The sequence below is a fragment of the Haemaphysalis longicornis genome, unplaced genomic scaffold (assembly GCF_048455015.1).
Source record: "Haemaphysalis longicornis isolate Haplotype H1 unplaced genomic scaffold, Haemaphysalis longicornis Haplotype H1 scaffold_1, whole genome shotgun sequence".
Classification (NCBI taxonomy): Eukaryota; Metazoa; Arthropoda; class Arachnida; order Ixodida; family Ixodidae; genus Haemaphysalis; species Haemaphysalis longicornis.
Window position 1 is genome coordinate 393,033,431 of NW_027526203.1, and position 22,835 is coordinate 393,056,265.

General features: G+C 48.0%; 1 protein-coding gene and 1 long non-coding RNA gene across 2 annotated transcripts in view; one reads left to right on the top strand and one right to left on the bottom strand.

Moving 5' to 3' along the window:
* Positions 1 to 3,705, top strand: part of LOC144155308 (testicular acid phosphatase homolog) — a 30,112-nt gene extending 26,407 nt beyond the window's left edge. The window contains exons 8-9 of the mRNA XM_077686656.1: positions 1,820 to 1,902; positions 3,232 to 3,705. Coding sequence (XP_077542782.1) covers positions 1,820 to 1,902; positions 3,232 to 3,531 — 383 coding nt within the window. The 3' untranslated portion in view covers positions 3,532 to 3,705. The remainder of the gene's footprint in view (positions 1 to 1,819; positions 1,903 to 3,231) is intronic.
* The window catches only part of LOC144172253 (uncharacterized), a 227,772-nt gene that overhangs the window by 85,463 nt on the left and 119,474 nt on the right, over positions 1 to 22,835 (bottom strand). The gene's annotated exons all lie outside the window — the stretch shown is intronic.

Here is a 22,835-nt window from a genome sequence, read left to right on the forward strand (position 1 = left end):
GCTGTAAAACGGCTGCCACTCTTGTGTTATCGAAAGCGCCTCAAAACAAATTACATAAGAATTAGCCGCTAAGACGACTGTACCATTATGCCGAGTTTAACTTGCTTGCTATAATTACAGTGAAGTCGTAAATGTTCCATAATTAATGTCTGCTGTCAGAACATGGCAATTGACGGACGGAGTATTATTACAGAAAACTTCTGTTACTGTTGTTTTACCGAAACTATCCGGAAACAAATTATGCGGCAATTAGCCGCTACGATGACTCTAACATTAGGCTCAAGAAAAAAGCCGAAGCTAAATAAAATCTTCGGAAAGACAACCCACAGCTCCGCTGTATCAGCAGATTTCACACTGGGTGGAACTGGGTTTCATTTTTTTTTTATGTAATCAGATGCGGTTACAATAGATGGGTCACATGTCTCGGCCCCACCATCTGATCCCGGCCAAGGGACTATGACACGTCCAGTTCAGTGCTGCGTGGTGGCGCCTTCTTAGCACAGGTTGCGATATGCTCCCGGAAGCATTGGCGGCTAGTAGGGTGTTATAGGAGCCGTCAAGCACACATACATCTTTGTTTTATTTGGTAGAACTAGCGTTACATAGCTCGCTCAGCTTCATTTCGCCTACGAAGGACGTCGTTTTCATTAAAAAAAGATTCGAAATATTGACAGGATTGGAAATTGCCTCCTGCGCAATGTCGGCAATGACTCACTGCGAGGTACGAGAAACATGGTGATAAATGCACTAACTCTGCCTAGAATTCAGCCGGAACGATAAAACAGAAGCAGGGCCGCCTATAAAATGGCGCAGTCAAGCTTACGGGCGGCAGCTTTTGTTGGCGGCTGCCAATCAGTCTAGTCCCTGGAGATCCTAGGGGCAGTGCGAGTCAGCGACTGGCTAGTGGCCAGTCTTTTGTTTGTTTTCTGTATTATCTGAATTAATTAGCTAAAGTTTGCGCTAAAATGGACATTATTTTTATTCTGACTCTGTAAATGAATGCTTCAAACGAACCGAGCATGTATTTTGTCTTCGTGGATTCTTTAGGCTGCGGCCCAATTTATTTTGACATTCCTTCATTGTCTTCTTTGTCTCCTTTGTTTTATTGAAAGGGCGCCGGCATGCAGTAACATGTTTTCTAGGCTTAGACAACCTATTCAGCTCTTATCCTGGCGCCGATTCTTGATAAAAAGTAGTACATAAATGTTAAGAATTGCCTATTTATGCGTGAGCATTCCTTCTAGCCATTCTGCTATACACCAAGCCTATACACTTTGAAAGTCTGAATTCGATTTTACTACTGCACATCAATGCATTTCTTAGATGAAATTTTACTATTGCATTGCGAACAGTCCGACTTAAAAGTGTGGCACACACCACTGTCACAACTGTATTGCTCGCGCACGATATCGCACGTTTTCGTTTTTTTTATTAGTTTCCTATCAATTATGAACGGCACAAGCATATGAATTTATTCTATAGAAAGAATTTCATATGGTAACTCAACCAATTACGAATTTATTTTGCAGATATAAGGTGTCCCGATTTTCCGGCGGGTACTCTACAAAATATGCTTTTGCATTATTAAAGAAGGGAACCCCTTGCTAGGGGCGTATTCTTACATTATTGACATTGGCCATATACGTGGTGTTGTGAAGTAGCTGCCCGTCTGATGAATATCGTATGTCGCCTGTGTTTTACACCACGGGCGGAGGCCTCTTGTGCTTTTTTATATGATATAGGCGCAATTATTAGTGCTTTTTTATATAGGCGCAATTTAAAGTACGCGCCTGTTTTTCCTAAACTTTATTTCGAACAGGTCTTATGATTCGAGAAATTTTGCGGCACTCAGACCAGGTCGCGAAGGGCGAATCCAACGTGAAGCTGTACATGTATGGATCGGTAAGTAAAGTTTCACTTGCCGCCGCGCTCTTTTCAGGACGCACGGCTTCCTTGCAGACAAAATCTGAACGTGACAGAATAGCGTAAACATTTCGAAAAGTGTGTTACTACACTTGGAGAAAGGAAATTACAATTCGCTGCTACTTTGAAGGAAAGTTACCTGCTGCGTGTAATCAGTTACCATCTTTTAACCTCTTTCTTCAGCGAAGTATAAAACCGAAAAATCATTGATGTGCCCCTTACACAATGCAGGTGGCTTGTTTAAGGGCCGTTTCACTAAGGCCCGAATAGGGCTAAATGGGTGTGCGGGGGGCTTCGATCTAATTATTCTTCTTGTTCGCTACAATGTAAATTAACTTTATGAATTCGTTACAATGGTCTTAACCTGCTCATTTACTTCTTGAAATACATGCAGAATCAGCGGGGTTCTGCAAGGGAATCAAGTAAATGAAACTCACCGACAATTACCGTACTCCTTAATGCGAAAGTTGAGCGCAGATGTTATGGTGTTTTGATTTTGAGATATTACGAGGCAAAGAATTTGGAGAGGGTCCTCTTGGCGGCTGAGTTTAGTAACTACTTCGGCAGCGTGAACCTGTAGTTTCTGGCGCCGGCAGCGCAGAGCCTCTGTTCGGGCAACTGGTATGGAAAGCAGCAGCCGACAAAACACTTCCGCTGGTTGCACTCATTGTTCAGAAAGTACTGGCTAAGACTTTCGTATTATTATTAGGGGAACACTGTGAGTAGCGTGGCTGGCGCGTACAGTGGGTTGTGCGGCACACCGCGATCCGGGCGGATTGTGATAAAACAACAACGCTCAAGCGACTGTATTTGATAGTTTCTGGGGCACACGAGATGTTTGGAAGGAATTGCGAAGAGCCAATTCAGCTTCGTTTATACTGGAATTCAAAGTCCGGACGACATCTTTCAATGCTGGAAAAGTAAGTGCTGTGAACTAGCTTGATTCGTGAGAGTAGTTATTCCCGTTAACACCACAGTTCTCCGAGGAAATGCACGAGAACAGAAGACAGATGAATTGTCACCTTATGGCCTAGATTATTTGAGAGCCTCTTATTACGGGGCGCCTCACCTGCCGGGTAGTTTTTTGGAGCGTGCAACCCCACATCTTGAATCTTTGAATACGCACATTTCCTCAACGGCCTGGTATTTGTGCTACAGCTGCGTGCGTAGGGTAACCAGCTGCTGCAAATGTAAGACTGGCGCCGATATGTTAGCCTTTTCATGTCGCTGTAGCTAGACGGCTGGGTCTAGCCCTTGCCAGTTTACCCAAGCACTCACGCCTGCATCGGTTTTCTTGCTCGCGAACAGCACGACGTGCTCATCGCCGCCTTCGCGTCCGCCTTCGGCGTCTTCAACCAGCTGGCCGTGCCCTCGTCGACCGCGATCATCACAGAGCTCCACGAGGACGCCAACGGCAACTTTTTCATCCAGATGCTCTTCAAGAACGACACAACGCGCAAGCCCTACCGGCTTGAGATCCCGGGTTGTGAAGGCTTCCGCTGCAGCCTGCCCACATTCAAGGAGATCGCCAAGCCGTACGTCGTAGAAGACTGGCGCCAGGAGTGCGGCCTCGATCCCCTCCCCGGCGGCATCGAGTTGTTCCCCTGAGCAGCCGCAGATAACACTGCATGGGCTCAGTTCCACTCGTCGTATCTTATTACCGAACGGTATTCAAGCATGCTGTCGGCGTCCCCAAACAGCGCATAAAGGCTGTGCGCCGAAAAGTACAAGTTTCACATGAGCCTTCTGGCCCAACTACATAAATAAATATTTTCTTATGGACACACGCACCTCTGTCTATTTGCATTTAGGATGGCATCCTGGCGGTCTTCGTGAGTCCTCTCCTGTGACGGGACAGTCAGCGTCTGTGGTGGTCACAGATAGCGAACAGTTTAATGGATAGGGTGCCCATACTAACCGCCTACAAATATGACGAGAGCGAATGAAGGACATGCAACGTTCATCTTCAGTGAAGTTGTCACCATAATATACACCCGTACCGAATCCGTCACCCTAGTGAAATGGGCGTCGCCCCTGTACAACCACATGCAGGGTTCGTATTCTGGGCTGACGAGATCGAGGGAACTTTGACCATGCACGCAGAGCCCGGGCAGCCGAACGCGGGTCTTAAACAGGGGACCGAAAAAGAGATCATGGGCTTAAGTTCAGAAGCGGGGTAAGTAACCCCACTAATCGCTTTGTTCTCTCCCGCCGTGTCCCTGACACGTAAAGCTCTCGGGCCCCCGGCTGATATTAGAGCTCGCTGCGAGCACGCGACGTGCACAGCAAGCGGCGACCGCCGTGACTAGATGGGCTTGCTCCTCCTGGACGCCAGAGGAGAGGCGGCTCTCTAACGAGTGCGCGAGCTCTATAATCCACAGCAGCAATTAATGAATTCCAATGGCGCGTTAAACATTGCTGCGAGCGTCGGTCGCCAAACTCGTCAGGCTGTTTCTTTCTTGGCGGGCGTAAACAACGCGGTCGATAGATTGTTATCGTCCCGCGCTAACGGTCCGCGTCTGTCGCTTACCGGCTCCGGGGCTCAATCTGCTCCCCATAAGCGGGGCCCCTGATTACTTCCTCTTTAGGCGCTCTTTAACAGCGCCCCGAGTTTCACTCGCGCTTTTGGGTGTCAGATTTGGCACGCAGAGGCTGCTCTTTTTCTTCGTCGGCCAGCGTTAACGACGTCTCCTCGCTCAGCGGCGGCGCTGGGCTGCGGCCGGGGGGACGCCGTGCGCGCTTCACGCTGGCTTGACTAGTTTGGCCGGCCGCTGAAGTTGCCTGCTTACGCCGAGCCCTCGAGGGCCAGCGACAGCAGCTGGCCTTGCCTCCGCGCACTGGAGGACTGCATCGCAAGATTTTTCCGGGAGAGAAAATAAACGCCACGTAAGCCCTTAGAAAGAATCGTGTGCCATAACTTACTCCTTGCTTATTTGGTTATTGAGCGCAATAAGTAGACTTACATAGATAATTAATTATTTCCCCGCACAAGGGGAAAAATTGTGATGAACGCCGAGGAGGTGAGAAGCAGGTGTGCAAAGCAGATACGCTGACTGCTTGGAGTTCAGCTGCAATGAGTAACCAACAATTATAGTCGCAACGCAAGACACCGGGAACAAAGACGAAATGTCTGGCACTGTGGTCGCTTTAAATGAATGTAGATTACTGCGGAAATACAGCGCCGCGTTAATGACGAGTACCAGAGGTAAGCAAGATGCAAAATTATGCATAGTGAAATATTGCATACTTGCATACTTCTCTTTTAGTTTTCTAGCATACGTAACGCAAGGAAACCTGGAAGACTTGACTTCTATTCTACCGCACAAGCACGCTGTAATTCTGTTGAACAAATTTCCATGGAAACTTGTTTGATAGGATTCGTTTTTCGATTAGCAAGCGGCAGTGGAAGTCCAGTGGAAGCCATACGAGTCCTTTGAGAGCTCCTATCGCAAGACAAAACTCGTTAGTTCCATGAAGATTCCGTGGCAAACAATATACTTTTTAACAGTGCCTATTAAAACTAAAGTTAGAGCCGTGTTACTTATCCGCACTCCTCACTTAGAAACCCATGAGTTTTAAGCAGGGGGGGGGGGGGGCACACTGCGCAAACGTTTTTTAACACAGGCGTGCACTCACTGTTGATAAAATACACGTGAAGCTCGGCATTGCTGTAGAGTTTTTTAGAGGTCAAACATGGTATTAACTGCCATGAATTATCTACTAAGGTACGTGAGTCACAGCAGTTTTCCTGGACCGCACTCGGACCCTGAAGCATATGCGTTGAAATCGGGGAGCACGCAGATATATTTCCAGCTTCACTATCAATTAACTATTAATTGAAAATCAAGACCAACTTGGAACTGTTGGTCTTGATACGTTTCCATCTTTTGAGGAGCTCTTGCCCGGCTTCCCAGCAGCGAAGTAGGTGTTTTGACCGTTGCCAGTTGGCCTATGTGTAGTACGTACTAAGCTTTGGTGTGTTTATTCGTGGGCTGTTGTATTCATTCTAAAATCAAGTCAAGTTAGGCCTGTTTAGGGGGCCGAAGCTACTCCTGGGTTATGAGGCGTGTCGTGGTGGAGGGCTCCGGATTCATTCCGGCCACCTGTGGATCTTTAACGTGCGCCGCAATCTGAACATGGGCGTTTGTGTTGTTCCCATCCACCAGAAAAAAAGCTTTATTTGTTCCGTCTACACATATACGTCTGCTGCTGTGACTTCAGTGGGGACTTTTCTCTTTTTGTCCCAGTCCATTATGTGCTGTTGCCATAGTGTACGCTAAACAAGCAAACAACAAACAACACCATGAGCCCCTCGGCGAATCCACCAAGCTCACCATGAGAGACGCGATGAGCACCCCTTCAACAGAACACTGAACCCTACGTAACATGTGAAAACACCGTAGCAGCACCCAAACAAAGTCAACTCGCTAGACTACGAAGCCCTATTCCAGGACAATGCCTCCTACGACTGCTGAAATTCGCCCTAAACTATTTTCAAGAAGATAAACAAATAAGCCACTAAGACCACAGTAAAATTACAGTGGCGTCCTTACCAATACCAATGAACAGCGAAAAGGAAGACAATATCAGAGCAGCAGTCCTGCGAAGGTCTGCAGATTCAGCAGCAGACCTATCATACCTAGTGGCACTTCCCTTGTTACCGGAATGGGCCGGCGCATTGGAATACGCAGCTTTACGTTGTTTTTGTCATGTTTGCTTCGGAATTTTTTATGTTTAGGTGGTGTTTTGACCTGATATGCCCGCTGAAACGAAGTCAGGCAGACGTGTTGTTGGGTGCACTAATAGCTATGGAAACTCGTCGAATGCTTCTAAGGTCAGGCGCACAAGACTCATTGGTATGGGCAGTTCTACCTTTTGCGGCCCTGTACGCCTGGCTTCACACGCCTTGAGTACAAATAAAAGTATTATTCATTCATTTTACCAGCTTCAATCACAACGGTTCCTCACTAGCTTTAAAGGCACATTCCCTCTGGCGATCCGCCACGTCGCGCGACGTCCCGAAGCGATGAGTCGGCGCTTTGCGCTTTTCGTCGCTTTGCGACGGCTGAGCCGATCGCTCTTGGACCGAAATTCCTAGTTGCGCGACGATATCGTAAAACCAGATAGCTAATCATGGCTGCGGAGTCGGGTGACGTAGCCGGAAACGAAACATTTGTTTGCATCCGGCATTCAAAACGGCGGACGAGCCGCCGCCCGCCCCGCCGAGGGGGGCGCAAGTTGAGCCTGTGGTTGAGCCGGCGAGCAACGTCCCGTGCACTTCGGTTCTTTGGTCAGTGGCTTCTGCATACACATACACGAATCAACGAACAGCGTGGATTCATCAGTATAGAGAAATGTGTTTAAATTGCAAAAGCAGGTAATCTTCGTGTAAGGATAGATGGATATCGGGACGGTAGGCTGACTTACAGCCTTTTCGTAGCTATCGGCGAGTAGTAAACACCATGGAGTTCGAAGGTGCCAGAACTTCTGCGTCTGTGAAAAGAAGCCAACTGAGCGGGTCGGCATAAAAGTATTGTGACGTGTAAGAAAGCGTGTGTATTTCTTCCGGCCATAATATGCTGAAAGGAGTCTGCTTGAGTTCGTTATTTTCGACACCACCCACAACCCGCAATGCTTTCGGCACTATTACAGTTTAGTAGTATGGGTTTTACAGTGATTTCTACCTGTTGTGGGATATACGAGGGGTTCCTCTGAGACCTTGCCAGCACTCTGGAGTAGGCCCCCACGCTAGCTCCCGGCGTGTCAACCACGCGGGCTCCCATGGCTACGGCAGCCCAGCGAGGTTCGCCGATACGAGAACGCAGTAGACAGTAGTGCCGAAGCACAGCCGTTTATTTGGGGAATCCCAAAGCATGCGAGCACAAGGCTCGACGGCGTTCACGAATCACGCCGTCCGGGTCGTGACCGCGAACGGGAGGCAGGCACTCACGGCGCGCGACAAACAAAGCTCCTACCTGAGATGCATGTATCCACCACCGCCGCGTTCCGCCGATCTCGCCCCGACCGGGTCTCCGACGAGACTCCTCCAGACTCCCGTGCGCGCCCGCTCGCGCCGCCCGCGCCCGCGCGCCTATCCCCGCACACATCGGTGGCGCCATCTCTCGGGGGACGCCGACGAACCAGCGGAGCGCCGGACCGGTTTCAGCGCACAAGCGTCTCTCCCGAAGCGCGCGCTGGCTCGGGATCGCAGGTCGCGGTTCTCCACGATTCCCACACTCCTCCCCCCTAAAACTGGACGCCACTTGAGCTCGAGTGACGCCACGTTGCACCTCACTCGTCACGACGTCTCAAGTCAGCAAAACAGCCACCGAACGCCACTCCACACCAAAGTTCGCCACACGATGCCGCCGTCGCGATGCTCGCCTCACAAACCCGCAAACACATTGCAATGGTTCCAAGTCTCTCGCGGTTGGGCAGCACAGCAGGTTGGCAGGCCCGGGGGTAGCCTGCAGCCGCAGCCGACGAACGCCGGGGTCGCGCCATGATGCAACCCCCACTCCCAGCTCGAGGCGGCAACAGGAACGGCCGCGCCCACTGCGGCTGCCCGAAGGCTCGCGCCGCTCGCGTAGGCGCCAGATCCCGCCGCCTCCTGGGTTCCGTGGCCGCTTCGGCCGCAGGTCCTCCCGAACGGTTGGCTGCCGACCGGCAGGCCGGAGCAGCAACTGGCGGTAGCTCCGCGGGCCGCGCTCGGTCCCGCCGGTGGTTCAGCAGGCCCTCCTCGCTGTCCGTGGCAGTGGTGACTGGCGTGGCTCCCGGTTGTATCCGTTTGCAGGTCTCGCTCTCACCGTCCAGTTTAAACGATTCCCAAACTTGACGTGGGGAGCAGCGGGACTCCGCAATCTCCTGTGACTGGCCGGAAACCTTATCGACGATCTCGCCAAATAGGGTAACAAAGATGCCCGAGGGTGCCCCCTTGCACGTTCGCTTGCTCGCGGAATCACGAGTCCGGCAACTGTGCTCCAGCAGCCACCCCCGCCTGGAGGCAGCTCGCCTGACTATTACGGGGGGGGGGGGGGGGGGGTCAGCATCGAAACACCCGTCCGAGTAATTTCCGCTTGGTGCGTTGGTCGGCAAAGTAGCGTCAGCATCAAGCAGGCGGGCTCCTGCAACTCACTCGCAGCAATACAAGCTGCCGTAGAGCCAGCGCCAACCGCAATACCAGTGGCTTACGGGCGCATATCACCGGTATAGGTCGCCTGAGAGTCCGTCTCTTACTAAGACTGCCGATCTCTCGCGACCAACGAGCCCGCTGCCGAGCCGCGCGAAGCTCTTACTGCCTAAACGCAATCTCGAGCGGAGACTTCACGGCATCGAGACGCACGCACTCCGGAAGCGCGGAGACAACGGTCCCATTGCTCCCGCTTCCCCCCGCAGCGAGAGGAGACTGATTCTTCAGCGATCCCCCTCGCTCTTTGTCAGGCGTCAAATCGGCAAATACTCCGCCTCGGACTCGAAGCGCAGTAGCGGCGGCCTCATCGTGCGGCTTGCGAACTCCCAAACACCGCACCCTCGCTCAGTAGTGTCCGCCGCGCCTGCGGGAAACTTCAACCGGCGCCGCCGGCGCGACTGCGCGGGGACGGCGCTACGAGGAAGGCGACCGGCCGCCATGTTGGAAGAAGGCCTACGCACCTCCCGTCTCGCAAGCGGGCCGGGACTGCGGTGCTCGGAGGTATCCTACTGACTCACCGCCTGGTGCGGGTAGGAAAGCTTACACATTTGCCGTCACGGCTGTATCGGGCATCATAACTGTCTGCCTGCAACCGACTGGCGCGAGGCGTTTCGTCCGAAGTCTTCCGGACAAAGGGTAGCGGGCTGCGACTGCAGCAACGCATTTCTCGGGGAGCTAGCAACCTCGCATGCGTCTGAATACGAGCCCCACGTTGGGCGCCATGTGGGATATACGAGGGGTTCCTCTGGGACCTTGCCAGCACTCTGGAGTAGGCCCCCACGCTAGCTCCCGGCGTGTCAACCACGCGGGCTCCCATGGCTACGGCAGCCCAGCGAGGTTCGCCGATACTAGAACGCAGTAGACAGTAGTGCCGAAGCACAGCCGTTTATTTGGGGAATCCCAAAGCATGCGAGCACAAGGCTCGACGGCGTTCACGAATCACGCCGTCCGGGTCGTGACCGCGAACGGGAGGCAGGCACTCACGGCGCGCGACAAACAAAGCTCCCACCTGAGATGCATGTATCCACCACCGCCGCGTTCCGCCGATCTCGCCCCGACCGGGTCTCCGACGAGACTCCTCCAGACTCCCGTGCGCGCACGCTCGCGCCGCCCGCGCCCGCGCGCCTATCCCCGCACACATCGGTGGCGCCATCTCTCGGGGGACGCCGACGAACCAGCGGAGCGCCGGACCGGTTTCAGCGCACAAGCGTCTCTCCCGAAGCGCGCGCTGGCTCGGGATCGCAGGTCGCGGTTCTCCACGATTCCCACACTGTTTTTGTCGCGATTGTGTAACATACTTTTCTTTGACGGCGAATGGTTGAAGCACCAAGGAAGTCGTACAAGTCGGGTAGAGAGAAAGAAAGAGAGAGAGAGAGAGAGAGAGAGAGAGAGAGAGAGAGAAATTCTTTAATGAGACCGAAGAGGTTAGCCCTGCATAATGCTGGGCTTGCTACTTCAGATGGTTGGTGAACATGTGATGAGGGTTAAATGCTAACACGAATAATACAAATAAGAAAATGAAAAACTAAACAAAATCCACCAGACGGAGACACGCACACACATAAAAAAACGACAGAGGCAGTCACGGGCTGGAATCGTGTCCAGAGTCTCTAAGAAAACGCACAAGAGCTTTAATACTCCGCACCGCACTGTCTTCGGTGTTGCAGGGGCTTAAAAAGTCCTTCATGCTGAGAGTTCTCGCCCGTAATAAACTTCGCGCTGTCATTCGCGCCGAATTGAAACGTGTACAAACACAGAACAGGTGTTCGGTGTCTTCTCGTACACCGCAAAGGGGACAAAAAACTCCCACCTCCCCTCGCGGGAACCCCTGTGTAAATGCGACGCATAGGGGGTTCACGTTGCAGCGTTGGACAGCGGAGGAACGGCGCTGGAACGATGGAGCGGAGCGGCGCAGGCACCGCGTTTTAACTTTTATAGCGCGCATAACGGTGAGGGGACGCGCCGGCGCCAGTGCGTCTGCCGCGGCTATGACGCAACACAATCCAACACAATCCACTTTAATCCAAGCCAAGTCAAGCCAATCCAATCGAATCCAATGCCCCTCGCGAGAGAGTGTTCGCTATCGGAGAGGAGAGGGGGTGAGCGGCGGAGAGCGCAGCTCTCGCGGCGAGGAGAATGGGGGAGGGGCGGACGCCGACAACAACGCCGACGCCGGATGCAGGGCCAAGGCGAGTGAATGAGATGCAGTCGCATCTAAAAAGAGGTGATGCCACCAGACCGATTTGTTAAGAAAGCTTTTGGCATAGGCTACTTTGAGGCGCAGGCGATCTATAGCACACTCAGTTTGCCTCGCTAAACCGTGAGGTATACGAAACGTACACTGCGGGTCGAGAGCGTAAAGGGGGACGTACTGCACGTCCGGGTTCCGCCAGTGCTGCGATTGCATGCGCCATCCGATAGTTGTGGCTATTCCGTTGACGTCCTCTTTGGATAAAGGGAGTTGTGCTGGCGAGCTCGTGGAATGGCCCTTGCGCGTGAGCCGATCAGAAATCACATTGCCCGTGATGCCACAGTGTCCTGGCAACCAACTGCTACGAAATAGTGTGTCCGTTGCGCAGTGCCTCTGGGGGTATGACGTTGATTTCTTGTATCAATTGGCCTTGATTACTTCCTCGCTTGAGAAGCGTTTGTAGCGCAGAGTAGGAGTCCAGGAAAATTACCCAAGGTTTTGGAGGGCAGTCCCTGACAATCTGCAGCGCAGCCAGCTCGGTTTTTGTAGCCGATATCTTGTGACTGAGCTTCTGGCTCACAGAGGCCCCCGAGGATGGTACCCATTACGTTATGGCGGAAGATTCGAAAGTCATGGACCCATCAGCATATACGTGGGTATACCCGCCATAGCAGCGAGATATATGCTGAAGTGTGTAGTAGGTAAAGGCCGGTGGAGGCATCGCTGACTTTTTGCTGATTCCAGGCACAGTTGTTATTGGCCACGTATCTTGGCCACGTATTTGTTATTGGCCACGTATCTTGGCCAGTTGTTATTGGCCACGTATTGGCACAGTTGTTATTGGCCAAGGTGGTAACTCGGGTCTAATAGGACGTTGATAGTAATGCGGAAGGAATTCCTGCTCGTGGCTTGTTGTGCTATCAGCTAAAGGGTAGGCAAACGAACCGCTAACATGGCGGAGGTAGACACGGATATTTTTTTGTTTTAATAGTACCCTGGCCGAGAGGCATCTCGCTTCACGAAGTCGGGTAACATCTCCGCTAAACGCAGTCACATCATGGCTTGTCGCAAGTGCGAACACCGCCTCATAGCGCGACACGTGTCGCGCGACGTGCCCGAGCCGCCAGTGGGAATGTGCCTTAAGGGTGGAATACCTCGGTACAGTTTGTTTTGAAGAGGGAAGCGCTTACGTACGAGTTAGATTACTGTGTGGCCGTGGAAACGTGGCAGTTCACAAACTTTTAAAGCGAGGCTTTTTACCTCTACCACCAAGAGTTCTGTCGCGAACGATGGTGTCAACCGAAAACTCCCGCGAACAAATAAAAAAAGTTACTGGCACCGCCAGGAATCGAACCTGGAATGAATAGACAAAAGGAGCGAGAGCCCGTTGTCTTACCGATTGAGCTGCGAGCCCACGCGGAGACTAGGAAGACAGACGGTGCACTCACCGAGCACTACTGTGGGTTTACCCCCGGCGTTCTCCCTGAATGCCACGTGATAGCGTCACGCGACCTCTCGCGCTGCTGGGTGCTCCACCCACGGCGCGTGAGTGGGCGTGCACGCGTCTTACGCATGCGCTAGGAGTTAGTAAAAATTAATGGAAGCTCACACCAGCGCATGGCATCTCACTTCTCTGTCTCTGCCGCCAATCTCGTCGCCTCTGTCGGCGGCGGCAGAGACGAAGGAGGAGTGAGATCGCCTAACAACGGGTCTGAGCTCCCTTTCATTTAATGAATAAAGAGTTTCCGCTCATGTGCATTGCAAATACAACTCAACCAACCATCATTCATGGGTATGCATTGGTTTGACCTTAGCAAAGAATATCTCTTTGATGTAAGAAAGGGTGCGGTTAAGTGCATTTCACTTGTCTCTGGTTTCAATCCTTGTGGAGCTACGTGGGTGAATTCAAGTGACGTCACATGGGTAATTGTTTTGGGTGTTGTTTCCAGCTTCGCTTTCCAACCACCTTCACAGGGTGGATTGGCGTGCATTTTTTTCTGTAAGCATATGCTTTGTGCGTTCTGTTTCTTAGGCGTGACTGCACGGGAGTCTGGCAGCTGATTGATTGATTGATTAATTGATTGATTGATTGATTGATTGATTGATTGATTGATTATGGGGTTTAACGCGCTGACGCTACACAGGCGATGGGGCGCGCCATAGTGGAGGGCTCTGGATTAATTTTGACCCCCTGGGGATCTTTAACGTGCGCCGAAATCTCAAACACACGGGCGTTTTCGCTTTTCGCCTGAGTCTGGGATCTGAAGCCGCATTTCCGCGTTTGTGGTGGTCATTTTATTGAGAATTGGAGTAATCTAAACAACAGCCCAAGCTACAGTCCCACATTTTCCCACCCGTGTGAAATAGACGTCGCGGACCTATAGACTGCAAAAGGGTTAAACAGTGCGACAGAGTGTGTTAATGGACGTCAACCTGTGCTTTTTAGTGCATTATTGCCTGGTACCTCAACGTGATCTGTGTAATGCCTAGTCAAGACATTTCAGTCCGTGGGATGTAACTAAATAAAAAAATGGAAATAAATAAAATGAAATGGCAAAGTTCTCGTGCGCCTTCACACGTTTGTCTAGAAACAAAAACAAAAACAAAAAAAAACTAAAAATGAACTGACGAGATCACAAAGGTGCATTTCAATCCCGCGCATCATGTGGTTAACTCAACACCAACAAAACAATTAAAACCCGCTGTTTGAATTGACGCGCTGACTGCGACCAGAGTCCTTCAGCATTGAAGGAGTCTGGTGCGACGAAGAAAATGCAAGTCTTGTGAAATGGAGAAGCCGTGTAAGGATTTTAATGCATTTACAGACAGTTCTCAAAATTTGTGCAGCTTCTTTTTTTCTGCCGAGCGTTTTGCTTACGCCTAGAACTTGTGACAACGGAATTCAGTGCAGTGTAAGTGACGCAGTTTGTGTTTATTCAAGCGTAGGTGGTAAATATACATGCGGCAAAATACGCATTGAGATGTGAAACTAAAGGCAGATGCTTTGTACCCTCCTAGCTGTCTATGTCCTAGTTTAGCCGCGCAGTAATTATTTTTTGTTACTGCTTCTTGCAGAAAATCAATACATAAAACATTGGTTTTCCGGATGAGGCAATAACGTTTTACTATCATGCGGTATTTCTTTTGAAGTAAAATCGGAGACACCGACCAAAAGAAACTATTAAAAAGTTTCTTTTGGAAACGCATGGCCGTGAAATTAACCACGTTTCTACTTTAACTAATGAGGTTACGTAGCGTTCTTGGAGCACAGCCTTTTTCCTTGGGCGTAAATTAGAATGCGCCCCCGAACTTCATCCTTCGTTCGTGCAAGGCGCCGTTCGTTCATCGACTGCGAGTGCCAGGGCCACATCATGCTTGAATCGGCCGTCCACGCCGGAATTGCCGGACCATTTAGCTGCGAAATTTTCCTTGATGCGCCAAACCGCAATCAGGCAACAATATGACATAAAAAGTGCCTATTACAACGGCTTCAAGAATGAATCAACTTGCACTTCCAACTACACGTTGTAGCTTTGCACATTCAGCGTCGTCTGTAGTTTCATTTACTGAATATGTGCGAAAATGGTGCACGTGGCGTGCCTTGTAAAAGTTGTCTCCACTCTCAAGGCCCACCGATCTCAAAATGATTTTGCGGTTATTTCGCTTCGCAAGCTGCACCGCAGAACGACGGGTATACGAGAACGCCGCGCAGACCGCCACCGGCATTCCCGATCGTTTCGCAACACTCTTAATCTGGATCCACATAAGATCCACTTAGTAACTGGAACTTTTTTGCAAAAAAGTTCCACTTTTACATTTGGAACCGTGTTCCACATACCCTGAAAATGTAAGTGGAACACTGCACCACATATTTTTGCAGCTAAATTATGTGGATCGGCGTTCCAAATAAAAGTATACGGATCACTGTTCCAAATAAACGATTAGTGTAAGTTACTGGAACAATGGTCCACGTAAAATGACTATGGATTTATCCGGTGCGCCGTTCCAGGTATATAAAACGGTGTTCCTATAGACGTTTGGAAGCTGTCTATGGGACTACACTTTTCCAATATATCTGCTTTCCTGTCGGTATAAACTGCAGTCATATGCCATGCTGGCGGATGATTGGTATCAGAAGGAAACCGCAAGCACCATTATAACACAGCCTTGACATATGGCCCGCAGTGATACCAACAATTGGAAAGCAGAAACTGCCGCAGCAGTGTGGTCCCTGACAGTTCCCAACAGTTGCCTATCGGAGCACAGTTCTATATAAAAGTTGGTCTGAGATACCTGGAGCGGCACAGAGAGACTTTGGCTTCATTCACAGAATCCTGTTCTGGGTTTTGGCTGCATGTAAAAGAAACAAGGCTCACATTAAAATACATACCAAACCAACTATTAGCACTGGTACAATGCTCTTCAAAACATCAAACACATTTTATATGCTGGTATTATTCCATACGGAGACATGTCTGTTTCCACTTGCACAGAAAATGACCAGCGTACAGGAACAAATACCAAAACGATAACAAGTGGCCAAAACGATCCAAGGGGCATTTTCTTGTATTTGCTAATATTTCCGCTTCTCCTTTGCTCAAAAACATGGGTAATAAAGATGGCTTTAAGCGCAACCGCATCACAAACAAATAGACTTGTACATCTACCCTTGCACTAACTTAGAAAGCATTATACAACAGTGAGCATAAAATATGCTGTTTTATTCCATGAAATCAGGTACCTAAAATGCGGAAGTACCCACTGCGCTTGCCATACCATGTTTATGCATCACGGTTTCAAAAAATGCAGTTTGCTATTAAATTGTAGGAAAAAGCCAAAAATACCAGCCATACACGGTTGGATTATCACAAGACATGCAAGAGTTTAGGAAGAGAACGTCGGAGCCAAAACTAACATATAACATTCGCACAGAAAAACCTTCTGGAAGCATGTGGCACTGTACCACAACTAAAACATGCATATTAAAAACAATGCAGCTCCCGGACACGAGGCGTAAGTGTAATATCAAGCTAACTGTAGCCAAAACCGACTATATAAGCACCCTGAAAAAGCCTTTCGCTTAGCCGCGTTGCTTGTCCCTACAATTTGTAGCTATTTGAAATAACTTAACCAAAAAAAGCTCATAACTTTCAGTGTGAATCTTACAAAATTTTACAAGCCAGATAGCTCGGAGCATGTTACGTATTTTAAAATTTAAGAAGCAGCCAAGTAGCCTAACTCTACAGACGTTATTAATTCCCTGAAGAACAATTCAGGCATCCTAAGTAACCAAGCCAGGCAGCGTTGAAACATACAGGTGACCAATTTTATCAAGTGGACTTGGAGGCATTTTTCTAGCGGGAACATTTTTCTGAGGTAAAATTCACATTGTGTACAATACAAGCCCTACTATCATGATGACAGTATACCCGTGAACACAGCACTGCCTGTAACAAGCAAGAAATGCAACTTAGTCCAAAGGAAACAACTTTTGCGAGCCAAATATGCATATTTCGCATTCTTCTAAGGCTTGGGTTTCAGCTAAGCTACAGTACAAAAATTGATTAATAAAGCACCAAGCCGTCTGTGTAAATAATTACTCTCACGTTTGCACCCATCAACAGCAACACTGCCGAGAAAGAAAATTTCATGAGCTGCACTTGAATAATAAAAAATGTTACAGTGCAGTGCCATTAACTACATTAACCTAGTAGCTGCAAAGGCAGCCCGCGCTTTGTGCCAATAATAAAAAATCTTAAAGGAGAACACGACTTCAGTTTTGCAATTGACAAGCCATTTGCATCTACCAACCATTGGAACCACGACATGTCTTTCCAAATAGGCTTAAACGTCTAACAATAATTTAAATCCCCAAGTAGAGTGACCACATCAAGTCTTTCAACAGATCTTCCAACTTAAATGACGCCAGGCCACTGTTAAATGGCCAAGAACTCTCTGCAGAAGTCCCAAGAACTCTCAAAAGACACATAAGTATCAGAAGATCAAGATGAAATACACGGCGAGGAAGAGGATGACCACATCTTGAAGTGACAACGCAGGCGGAAAATCCATGACGTGTTTCTTGCAGACAATATTTACGCTGCCATTATCTTCTCTTAAAATAACTGGACCTCGAGAATAACTGGACGACCTCATGTACCTTTAAGGAAGCAACAAGAAAATTTTGTTAAACGATTGGTTTAAATGAGGGAGTTGCCTATGATACCCCTTTTATAGCACAGTAATTGATTGAAATATTAGTTATTTCTTGGTTTCTTTTCTGGGAATGCTGCTAACAATGTACAAAAAATATTAGCACAGACTGTCAATGCAGTTCTCTTATTCTGGAAAGCAACCGCATTGGGTGTGTCCGCGGTGCCGTAATATCACCGCAGCAACTCTAAATGTAAAAGCCAAATGTTTGCAGAACTTGAATGCAAAATAATAGTTTTTTTGTCCACATGTTGCAGCATCCGAAACAGGCTGAATGTGAAGGTATTTCCCAATATTGGAGTTCACAATAAATTCTTAACAGTAAGGTTTTTCTACAGTGAAATCTACCACAAATTCAGTCCCGCAAAAATAAAATGCCAGCTTCAATAAACACTACCATAAACTGATTCCCACAAAAATAAAATGCCAACTTACCCAACCAAAATTAAGGTGCCGGCGTTCCCGGCAGAGCCTCCTCGGAGTGTATTTCCAGGAAAATTTTGCCAACGTGTTCCCAAAAGCTCTTACTGTCGTTTTCAACGACAGGTCAAGTTGTTGTCACTGAAATGTTGTTCCGAAGCCATTATGTATAATGCAACTACCTAAAAAGGGACCATCAAAGTTCCAGAACTGGCAGTGCGTACTTGTACAATGCAATGATTTCATCCCGTACAACGGCTTTCATGTGTTTCCTTTTTGTGAACACACGTCTTCAAGAACGGGCTTAGATACGATGAAAATGGCAGTAGGCATTCCTTGTTCCATTGTTTAAGTCCCTGTCCGCCCTAATTCCTAGAATATAAAAACAGTATAAAAATATCAAATCATAAATTTATGCTTCCCTCTAGAAGGGAGCACTACAAAATATCCTTCAATGCCTGATTAGTTGTACTAAAATTTTATTTTACAGCACGAGCCCTGGTAATGTTTTCATGCGAAGCAATTTGAAATATAAAAATATTTGAACTTACTTTAGGCTCACCTGTCATTGCTCCATGCGGAGTGGTGAACGTCTGTATAATACGCAACACTCAAAAGGCACTCTTTTATGGCTTTATGAGCTCCACAGTGCATTCATAATCCGCCTCACTTGTCACGACGACGGCTCGGCGTGCCGAAGATGTCTTCAGCCACAGTGAATGCCACAGCCATGACTTCACAGGTTTATGTAAGGAATGGAAATGATTCGTTTTATTTCTATTCTGCAGACAAAATAAAACAATTGTCGCAAGCTACCAGTGTAGAGAAAAATGTCTCCCCAGTCAGCCATAGTCTCTTTCTGGACAGATTATACAGATCAAATACAGAACGTAGCAATCTGCTTTCGCAGGATATTTTCTAAGTTCAAGGAAGCACAGAAAACGATTAATGTTTGGTGCACATAGGGATGCAAGAACTTATCACCTAAGCGTTGTTGGAAATTATTCCGACTCGCGGGTTACCCCTGACATTGACGGCATAAATGCAAGGGTGGCTCGCAGTTCGTGAAGTAGCAACCACTAATAGTAAGCACGTAAGCGTTAGGGATAATTATCCTGAAGTCACAGGTTACCACTGGCATTGACAGCATAGAAACGGCAGCACACTTTCTATATACCCGCTGCGTGTTTCCACATTTCTTCCCCTCTACAAAAGAAACGTTTGTTACTACGGTACTGCTAAGACAACCACTGTCCCTTCAATTTCTCCACACTTCAGACAATGTAAAATAGATCATATGAATTTGTCGAAGGAATTGGAAGAAACATGGAACAACTACATAACACACGGCACAGATAAACGTAAGCAGTGCGGCCGCTGACGCCTTGAAAGCACATCAACATAACTCGAAATAGCGTCTACCTTGCGCGCAACGGGCAAGGTCAAAGACTTCTGGTCTGGTAAGCACAGTAAATTCATTCCACTCAGCAGACTAACACCACGCCGCAATTAACACGCAAGTTTAAAAAATACCCATAAATCTAAGGGCGGACGCTCCGGCAAACTTGCTTGGAAGTTGTACACGTGTGCACGCGAGATTATCGCGAGCGAATAACCCGAGAAGATTCACTACCGCAGACAGACACAGCAACCGTCAATATACAGGGTGGTGCGACAATAATTGGAACACTTTAAAAATTTTCCTGAGCGAACCGGTGCTCTGTTCGCGCTCAAACTTCACACGAAGGTCACATTTTGTCGTCTATTTTGTTGGACACCGGAAACAACGACCGTACTTACCTGGTTATTCTGAAAATAATTAAAAATGATTTTCCCCTATGGGAAAATGGTGGCTGATTTGGACTTGCGAGCCAGCGCAAGTTGATAATGGAACAACGGCGCCATTTGGGGCATGCGGAGCGAAACGCACGTTTGGGATTGACGGGAAGGAGCCAAATGGTGCAGCAAACGATCAGAAAATGCACCTAGGAAAGCAGCCAAAAATGAGCTAGCAGACGAACAGAAAACCCGCTTTCACAAGGGACCGTAAATGGGAACATCTTACCCATCAACACTAAAATTATTACGTACAGCAGAAATCTAGCATGATTTTAGACTTCGTAGATTTCACATCCATGGTGCAACTTAATAATATCAAAAACAGCTCTCAAAATATCTTAGGTCTTTGCTTTTCAGACATTCAGAACGCGCGAGTATCGTTGTCTGACATCTCTTTTGTCAAACCCGACAAGCTTCATCCTTCTTTTCTAGTTTCTGCTCCCATCTCGATTCAGCGTTGCAGTGCTTCACTGCAGAATAATGAATTCCCTCCCTACTGTTATGCCCGTGGTGATTACATTGGCTTGTATAACTTCTTTTCTTCGTATGATTGGTTAGAAATTTAAGAACTCCGTGATTGCGATGCGCAGGTCGAGCGGATCACTGATATAGTCAAAAGCGGCACGAATCAGTTTATACCCAAGTGCAAACCCTGCCGTTCAAAACACCCCATTTTGGTTCTCTAATGAACTTCGTACCACCCTTAAGTTAAAAGACCGCTGCCATAGAAAATATAAGAAAACCGGGCTTTATCAATGGAAAGAGGAGTTTCGCTCTTACCATAAAACGTGTAAAAGTCTTTATGAGCGGGACCAGCGCTCTTATATCGATTCTGTGGGGAGCAGCGTTAATTCCCAGCCCAGCCTGCAACATTCTGGAGATATATTCGATCCCGTAACAATAACTCACATGAGCAAATCCGTCTTGTTGATTCCTCTGGGGAAGAAGTTCGTAATGTTGCCAACCATTTTTTAGTAATAATTTTTTAGCAATTTAGTACTACATATGGCCAGCGCGATGACAGGGGAATAAACGTCATGTTGAATAATGTACAGGGTTCTCGCTTAGTACAATTGGACGAGCAGTTGGTGCTTCGGAGCCTAAGGCACATGAAACCGTCGCTGTCGTGTGGCCCTGACGGAATACCTCCTGCTATTTTAAAAACATTCAGCAGCATTTTTGTTCCTGTTTTAACTGCGATATCCAATCACTGTCTAAAAACAAACATGTTTCCTAGTAAGTGGGAAATTTCCCGAGTGCGCCCATTTTCAAGTCAGGCACCAAATCTGATGCAAAAAAACTATAAAGCAGTTTCTCTCTGTTGTGCAGCCTCCAACCTTTTTGAGACAGCGCGGCACAAGGTATTGTCAAGTTCTGTACAGCAGTTTCTTACAAGTAAACAGCATGGTTTTATGTCAGAAAGGTCGACAACAACTAATCTCGCCTGCTTCATGGAGCAGGCCTCCGCTGCACTTTCCGAGCGAGGCCATTTGGACGTTGTCTACTGTGACCCGAGCAAAGCATTTGATGTTGTCTGCCACGCGTTGTTACTTGATAAGCTTTGCAGTCGGGCATTGATACACCACTCGTGGCATTGCTTGGTAGCTATCTAGGCAATCGGTTCAGTTTCGTTAGTGATAATGGGCAGACGTCCTGTATGTGTAGATCAACAAGCGGTGTGCCCCGATGCTCCGTGTTGGGCCCTCTCTTGTTCTCCATTTTTGTAAACGATGTGTCAGCCGCAATTAAAAAGTCTTCTTTTCTTCTCTACGCTGACGACATAAAAATATTCAGACGTATAAAGTCCATCGATGACTGTGTTGCCCTGCAACAAGATATATTCTCCTTTGCTAAATGGTGCTCAGATAAGAGATTAAATCTTAATCCCGCGAAAACAAAGGTCATGTCTTATACCCGAAAAACGAACCCCATTTTCTTTCGCTACAGTATTGATGGTTTTCTGTCTAGAGTCGACGAGATCAAAGACCTCGGACTGCTCTTCGACAGCGCCTTAACTCTCTCGCCTCATGTCACTCAACTGACTAGGCGGGCGCTCCACTCGCTTGGTGCTGTATGCAGGTTTTCACGAGACTTCCAGTCTCCTCATTCGTTCCTAAAACGTTTTATGGCTCTCTGTATTCCTCAGCTTGAATACGTCTCTGTCATTTGGAATGGAACCTGCATATCTAATTGTCAACGTGTAGAGCGTGTGCAGACCAAATTTTTATCAATATTTATGTATCATTTTCCCTCTGAGCCTCTCCCGATAGCTGCCTCTTTAAGTTACCGGCGAACGCGCTCAGACCTTCTTTTCTGATACAAACTGCTTCATGGTAGAATTTCATGCCCGCAAGTGGTTGCATCAATCAGTTTTCGTGTTCCGAAAAAAGCAACAAGGCTTAACCACCCTTTCCACACAGCTGCACAACTTAGCAGATGTTCTCCTCTTGATAGACTGCAACGCCTATGTAACACTCACTCCGGGGAACTCGATATTTTTCGCCGTCCCCTTCGGCGTTTTTTAGCAGAGCTGTTAGCCGTGGCGCGCTAATTTCATTTCGACAGTACTTGTGTTCTTCAGTTATTGTCATGTGTGCGTTGTTTTCACAGAGTTTGTTCTTATTTCTTCGTGTATGATTTTGATGCTCCGGGCGTACTATGACACACTTCTGTAGTAAACTCTTCATACATGTTTTAAGGGGCCCAGGCAGGCCACAGTAGCAAATGTTTCTATAACTTGTCATTTTCTGTGAATAGTTGTATATATTTCCTTTGTTTTGTTTCATACATTTTTGTGTAATTTATGCTTCATCCTATGGCTATGGTTCTTGTATGATGCGTTTTTGCAATGTACTATAATTTACAGTCTCTGTTAGTCGTGTAATGTAGGTTGGATACCACTTTTCATTTTATTCTCTGTAGTATTTCGAGTTTTTTATTGTTCTTCACTCACCCACCTTTTTACTAGCTGTTTATGTGACAGCCGCTGGTGTATTTCAATTCGGCCTTTTCCCCCCTCTCAGTGCGCCAGCACGAAGGTTTCGGCTGTTCCTGTGTACT